Below are 7,725 nucleotides of genomic sequence, written 5' to 3'. Positions count from 1 at the left end.
CTGCAAAAGTGGTATTGAAATGTTAGAGTGGCGCTGGAATGACGTCGTTGTTCTTGATGGAAATTACGTTGTTGAGTAAAGCGAAGTTTGTACAAAAAAAAATGTATTTTCTTTGTTAGTCACGGGACTTTTCAGCCCATTTGTTAGCTACTTGTTTCCATTGTGTTAATATTTTAAAATATATGTACATATCTATGCATTTCATGACAATCAAGAATATTAATATTTTTCTGCTATAAAGGGAAAAATATTCTTGTCTGTAAAAACATACACGTACATACACATAAATATATTTGATAAAGCATTATTTTCGCAATGGAAGAAGAAGCTGCCAGGGTTAGAATTGCTGACGGAGCTGATAAAGAGTATAAAAAACAAGGGTCTAAAACCAGTATGAAGAAGCCAATGCTTAAACCCATTAGAAGACTAGAACCCACTACAGAAGAGACCGAACAAGACACGAAATCAACGGAGTATGAAAATGAAATCGAAACAACTCGTATACAAACTATTATTGAAGTGCTTGACGAAGAACTATTCTCCAGTGATTCCGATGTATCACTTATGATGAAGCCCGATTACTTAGAACAAGCAGAACTAGAGGAATCCCTCGATTTTTTCGAAAAACTGGGCTCCATACCTGTCATAGCCGATTTTGAAGAAAAAGAGTCGATTATAAAAGCTGTGACCAAAGTTGCTAAATTAACAGAAAGGGAGGAGGGGCAAGATATTGGCTCATTTGTCGACCCACTAACTGGTGAGCGATTACCCCCTAGCGTGCACGAAGAAGAAGAAGAAGAAGAGGAAGAAATGTCAGTGGAAGAGGAGACTTCCTCATCGGGAGACTCGGAAATTACAGAAGATGATGAGTTGCTTGAATTGCTAAAAGCCGACCAACGTGTCGAAATACCTAAGGTGTTAGACGAGGCAGAAGTATTTGAAACATTTCTGGAAATGGAAAAAGGCAGCATTGTGGTAGATACAGAGGAATTCGATTGGGTGGCACTGGAACGTGAAAGGGAACGCCAAAAGATAGCAGCGGACGCAGATGTGTTTCTGAAAGAGCTCATCACGCATGTTGTAGAGAAATGTGAATATGTCGACCCAAAAGTTTTGCTGCGTCAGAATCTTGATAAAGCTGCACTAATTGAACAGATTTCGAAAAAATTGGATCAACTGGAATTGGAGCAGAAAACACGTACGTTTCTTAGTCGGCGTGTTGCCGAATTTCACTACCGCAAGGGTCGTTATCGGGTTTTTGCTGATGACGCACCCGAAACTATTAATGCAGAAATCAATAAGTTCAAGGACGCCACAAAAAAACTGGATCACATACTTGCCAGAGAAGAGGAGGTAAGGAGAATGTCGGAAGAAAAAATGGCTAATCTGCGGGAAGAAGAGTGGTTCATGCAGGAGAAAAATCAAGAAAAATTACAAGAATTGGAACAACTTGTCAGAAAGACTTTCGCCTATTCAGGCGAACGGCTAGTGACGGTGAGTGAGAATTCAATGCTTTTCTCTTTTTCACTTTAAAATTGTACACTATTTCGATAGGTGGTTGATTCGGAATTGCAAGTTATGGCAAAGGTGCGCGATGAAATCTCAAAAGTGCGATTAGTGATGATTGAGAACCAACATTCCAATGCCAAGATGACGGAGGTGAGTAAAGTGGAAAACGAGTATGTAAATGAATAAAAGATTTAGTAATCAAGTAAAATATGTATTTTATAAAAAACAAAAACGCTCGCTGCTATTGGCAGCCCTCAAATCTCTACAAAATCCGGGACTATTTCGGCTTTTATTGTAATTTCAATGAGGGACTTCAAAAACCCGTTTTCAAAGCCAATCTTCGGTTGTTTTTATAGTCCAGGAGCCAGGGGTCATTTTGACCTCATCATTTTATGGCGACTGATTTTAATACTGAAGGCAGACGCTATCCAATGGATGACGAAACCAACCGTCAGCTGGTTCAGTAGCGGTGGGTACGTGCGTGGGATGCTGCGAAACGTGTCGAAAAAAAATTTTAACAACTAATTTAATACCGGCTGACATTTTTTTTTGTGTATTGTTGACATTTAGTAGAATAAAAAAAAAATAGTCAGCTGCGCGGTATAGGGGGGGAAATTTATCAGCTGAATAGGCGAACTTGTAAAATAAATTAAACAGTAAAACTACTTTATGCCGATTGCAATTTTTTTACATAATTTTGGGCACATGAAAATATAATAATGATGGTCCGCTGCGTTTATAGCGGTGGGAAGACCGTCAGCCGAAGCAAGAATATATCATTGCGTTCAGCTGACGTATTTCCCCCCCTCTACGGCGCAGCTGACTATTTTTGTTTTTATTCTACTAAATGTCAACAATGCATGAAAAAAATTTCAGCCGGTATAAAATGAATTGGTAGAAATTTTTTTTCGACACGTTTCGTACCCTCCCACAATCACACCCACCGCGGGTGCGCCAGCTGACGTTCACTTTCGTTATTCATGAAAGCTAAATCACAAGTATAGTCGAGAATTTAACGGTATAAAAACGCAGTCCAAAATCGACCCCTGACTCCGGACTATTAACACTTCTATACTTTTCTAAATTGAAATTTTGAATTGTGCAAGAAAAATAAAACTTTTTTAAAAACATATTTTTTGGATAACATTTTTTTAGATAATAGGACTATGAATAAGTTCCTTGCGGTTTTACAACAGATGGCGTAACTTGATTATTATTCCATCGATCCACATTTCCAAACATTCATTGGAGAGCTACTGTCGTAAGGCACAAACGTCAGTATAAGTTTTTTATTTGAAGCGTAAACAACAATATTTTTACCACACTTGAAAATGTCGAATTTCGTGCCAAATAATGTGTTTTTGCGGGGAATTCTTCTTCATTATTTTAATATGAAGAAAAAAGCAGCCGAAAGTCATCGTATCTTGGTGGAAGTTTATGGTGAGCATGCTCTAGCTGAGCGAACGTGCCAGAAGTGGTTTGCATGCTTTAAAAGTGGTGATTTTGGCTTGGAAGACGAAGAACGCGAGGGTGCGCCGCCAAAGTTCATGGATACCGAATTGGAGGAATTGCTCGATCAAGATCCGGCTCAAACGCAAGAAGAGGTTGCAAAAACTTTGGGAGTTGATCAATCAACCATTTCCAAATGTTTAAAAGCCATGGGAATGATCCGAAAGGTAGGCCATTGGGTGCCGTATGAATTGAAGCCAAGAGACGTTGAACGCCGTTTTATGGCATGCGAACAACTGCTTCAACGGCACAAAAGAAAGGGTTTTTTGCATCGAATTGTGACTGGCGATGAAAAGTGGGTCCATTACGACAATCCAAAACGTCGGGCAACGTATGGATACCCTGGCCATGCTTCAACATCGACGTCGGCGCAGAATATTCATGGCCTGAAGGTTATGCTGTGTATCTGGTGGGACCAGCTGGGTGTTGTGTATTATGAGCTACTGAAACCGAATGAAACGATTACGGGGGATGTCTACCGACGACAATTGATGCGTTTGAGCCGAGCACTGCGAGAAAAACGGCCGCAATACGCCGATAGACACGACAAAGTTATTTTGCAACATGACAATGCTCGGCCACATGTTGCACAAGTGGTCAAAACATACTTAGAAACGCTCAAATGGGATGTCCTACCCCACCCGCTGTATAGTCCAGACCTTGCGCCATCCGATTACTATCTCTTCCGATCGATGCAACATGGCCTGGCTGACCAGCACTTCCGTAATTACGATGAAGTCAAAAAATGGATCGATTCGTGGATTGCGGCAAAACCGACCGAATTTTTCACAAAGGGAATCCGTGAATTGCCAGAAAGATGGGAAAAAGTAGTAGCAAGCGATGGACAATACTTTGAATATTAAATTTGTAACCATTTTACGTCAATAAAGTTTCAAATTTCGAAAAAAAACCGCACGAACTTAACCATAGTCCTATTATATATGTTTTTAAAAATAGATAAAATATGTTTTGGATGAAATATGTTTTTAAAAAAAAGTTTAGGGGAAAAATTTTCGGATCAAATATGTTTTAAAAAAAGTTTTAGGAAAAAAATTCTAAATAAAATATGTTTTTAAAAAAAAGTTTCGGGAAAAAATTTTTGGATAAAATATGTTTTAAAAAAAGTTCTGGGAAAAAAGGTTTGGATAAACTATGTTTTAAAAAAAGTTTTGGCAAAAAATTTTTGGATTAAATATGTTTTAAAAAAAACAGTTTAAGGAAAAAATGTTTAGATAAAATATGTTTTAAAAAAAGTTTTGGGAAAAAAAATTTTTGGATAAAATATGTTTTAAAAAAAAAAGTTTCGGGAAAAAATTTTTGGATAAAATATGTTTTAAAAAAAGTTTTGGGAAAAAAAATTTTTGGATAAAATATGTTTTAAAAAAAAAGTTTCGGGAAAAAAATTTTTGGATAAAATATGTTTTAAAAAAAGTTTTTGGAAAAAAAATGTTTGTATAAAATATGTTTAAAAAAAAAAGTTTCGGGAAAAAAATTTTTGGATAAAATATGTTTTAAAAAAAGTTTTGGGAAAAAATTTATTCAAAAAATATGTTTAAAAAAAATGATAAAATATTTTTTGGGTAAAATATGTTTTTAAAAAAAGGTTTTGGGAAAAAATGTTTGGATAAAATATGTTTTAAAAAAAGTTTTGGGAAGAAATTTCATTCAAAAATTTCTTCAAAAAATATGTTTAAAAAAAAAAAGATAAAATATTTTTTGGGTAAAATATGTTTTTAAAAAAAGTTTGGGAAAAAGTTTCACTTTTTTCGAAATTTCAATTAAAAAAAAAAGTTTTGGGAAAAATTTTTTGGATAAAATATGTTATGACAAAAAGTTTTGGGAAAAAATTGTATTCAAACTTTATTCAAAAAATAGGTTTAAAAAAAAAAAAGGATTAAATATTTTTTGGGTAAAATATGTTTTTAAAAAAATGTTTGGAAAAAAAAATTCACTTTTTTCAAAATTTCAATTACTGAGTACTGACCTTAATTTATTGGATGAAATATGTTTTTAAAAAAAGGTTTTGGTAACAATTTTTTAATATCGAAATTCCAAATTTCAATTACCTAGTTAAACAGGCCTCGCCTTCGTATAAACTTTTTTTTGTAGTGGCAGCGAACTTATTAAGGGGTAACACCACTGTAGAAATTTCAAAAAATTGATTTTTTTTTATAAGCTCTCCCAACGCTCGAACGCAAAGTATAGAGTCGTCACGGTTGACGATCTATAATATAAGAAATACTTAAATTTACGTTCTAAAAATTTGTTGACATATTCTTAAAGGATTATATTAACATTTTATGAAAAAAAGAATTTTTTTTCGAAATTGTACAGGTATCTATCCCCTTAAACGATTTCCAGTTTCATTGCGAATAGTCCTTTACAAAGTCATTAATAGTCTGCCTCTTCTTCTCTTTCCTTGCGCGTTCTAAGTGAAGGCGGCATGCGGTATTTCATCGTAAAGCTTTTGCACAGTTTGCCGTCCCCATCCATATCTTCTCTTCTTCTTTATTTCGTTGTTGATGCTTTTTTTTTGTGTGTAATTGTCCAGAGCTCCACGTTTGTTATTACTCTTGGCCATCGTATCTTAAGCTTAGGATTTCAGCACAAAACTAAATCACGAAAAGCCGCTCTACTTTATTTTACTACTATACTGATTTTCTTTATCGTGATATTCGGATGGCAAAACTGCTGTTGTTGGTTTAGTGCCTTGATTCTGAATTCGCCTTGATACTGAATTCGCCTTGATTCGAAAGAAATTTTGTTTCCAAACCTTTAAATTTGGGTACCCTATGTAAACTTTAAAAATTGCATGAGTGTGTGTGTGCAAAACTGAAAAAAATTGGAGGATTTCGATCACTTTTCACTTTAGAATCAATACCCTTTCGTTAAAAGAAGCCATAGGCTTAAGCAGTTTTTGCTCTCAGAGGCAGTAATTTAGAAACTTCTAGAAGTTGTTGGGTGTTTTCATCAATGTAAAAAAATTATGGCATTCTTTCAATGGAGCAGATGCACAAGAATGCTTGCAAAAAGCATCTAAAAAATCAGAGTTATTTTTCAACCCATTTTAAACTTTATTGGCACTTTATTATGCCAGATTTTGATGGGCTATAAAACTGCATAGTCAAAATTTGTCTGAAAATTCTAATTAATTAAAAAGTTTGGAATTTTGATGCAATTTTTTTGAATTTCTTCAAATTTTTACAAGGTTTCAGATTCATATGATTTTTCTACGAAATCAACTAATTTTTCCATACAAAAATTATTATAATTAAATGACAAACAAATAAATTGTCAATAAGTCCCCGTGCTATAGTCCCTGTGCCATTTAACGCAGTGTTTTTTATTCTGCCAAAAGCCCACACGAATGTTTATTTGTCAATGTCTGCGTGCTTGCCTTTACTTACAATTTTTTAACCTGATACTTTCCAGAAACTTAAGCAATTGGAAGATATTGGCAACAACTTACTCTTGCGTGAATACGAGAGCATGCAAAATGAGGTGCAAGCATTGGGTAAAAAAATCGAAGGTAAACATTTTGCAAAAAATCTGAATGCATGCAAATTTTATACATCAAATTATTCATAATTATAAAAACTTACAAGGAATGTTAAATAGTTCGATTTTGCTTTGCATTTTCCAGAGCGCAATGTCGACCTAAACAAGTCGCGCATGCGTTGCAATGCAGATATACACAAGATGGGGCATTTAAAGGAGAAACAGGCTATGCTGCGCGATAAAATTAGAATACAAAAATCAATGGTGGGCTTGCTGGATGAGCAGAAGAAACGGGCACGCGAGAATATTTATAATTCGAAAACCCAACGAAATGTAATAAGAAAAGAAATCAAAGAGCTAAGGTACCAAAGTGGCTTACTCGATAAGCCAGCGCTAATGATGGACTATGATAATACAGTGGTACAACTTAAAAAAGTCGGTAAGGCAGTAGAGAAATTGCGTGATAAACAAGAGGACTTAGAGCGTAAAATAGCTAAGCTGGAGAGTAAATGCTTGTAATTGTGTAGGCAATTGCGCTCAATTATAACTGTAAAAAAAGCGCATCGCTTGAGACTCTATGAAAAATAAAAAATGCAGGTCGCAGAATATGTTTATACAAAAATATTGGCGTGACTACTTTTTTTTCTTAAATTAGGTTGATGCGAGGTTTGCTTTGAGGCTCGCAAATCTAAGTTTTGAGTAGAAAAGAAATATTTACATGTAAGATTTAAATATTTACAATCAAAAATTGATTTTTGCTTTTGAAAATAATTTCCAAGGAAAATATTAGAGTGGGGAATAAGTTCATAGCGTTTTTATCGAAGACTTTTATTTAAACAAAAAACCATAATTATATCAATAAATTAATCAATTTTATATTCCCCATTGCTGTTTACAACCTCTTCCCACCTCTCGACTAATTTGTTGATGCCGTTCCGTCAAAAATCGCCTGATGCCTGGTGTCATGTTATTAAGGGCGGAGCCTGGTTTATAAGGTCAAAAAAATCAATTTTTTTTTTCGTTTTAAGCAATTCCTAATATATTTCAGAATATTCACACAAAGTTACAGAGCCTAATTCTTAATATTTCCGTAGATACAAAGCCAAAGGTAGGCGAGCGTTAGGTAGTTACGCTGTGACCGGACAGCTATAGTACAAACTTTATCTTCTTTTTTCGACTTTTCATTTTTATGATTTCTTTGAATTGGTG

At 34.6% G+C, this 7,725-nt stretch overlaps 1 protein-coding gene across 1 annotated transcript; it reads left to right on the top strand.

Annotated features, from left to right (window-relative positions):
- Positions 1-215: 215 nt before the first annotated feature.
- LOC129246134 (coiled-coil domain-containing protein 96-like) lies at positions 216-7,140 on the top strand. Its single transcript, XM_054884695.1, has 4 exons — positions 216-1,494; positions 1,555-1,659; positions 6,451-6,547; positions 6,662-7,140. The coding sequence occupies exons 1-4, from the start codon at positions 316-318 to the stop codon at positions 7,033-7,035; spliced, it is 1,755 nt and encodes a 584-aa protein (XP_054740670.1). The 5' UTR covers positions 216-315; the 3' UTR covers positions 7,036-7,140.
- Positions 7,141-7,725: the final 585 nt, after the last annotated feature.

The sequence above is a fragment of the Anastrepha obliqua genome, chromosome 4, assembly GCF_027943255.1.
Source record: "Anastrepha obliqua isolate idAnaObli1 chromosome 4, idAnaObli1_1.0, whole genome shotgun sequence".
NCBI classification, from domain to species: domain Eukaryota; kingdom Metazoa; phylum Arthropoda; class Insecta; order Diptera; family Tephritidae; genus Anastrepha; species Anastrepha obliqua.
The sequence above is the reverse complement of the archived record's forward strand: the minus strand, read 5'-3'. Positions and strand labels throughout refer to the sequence as shown.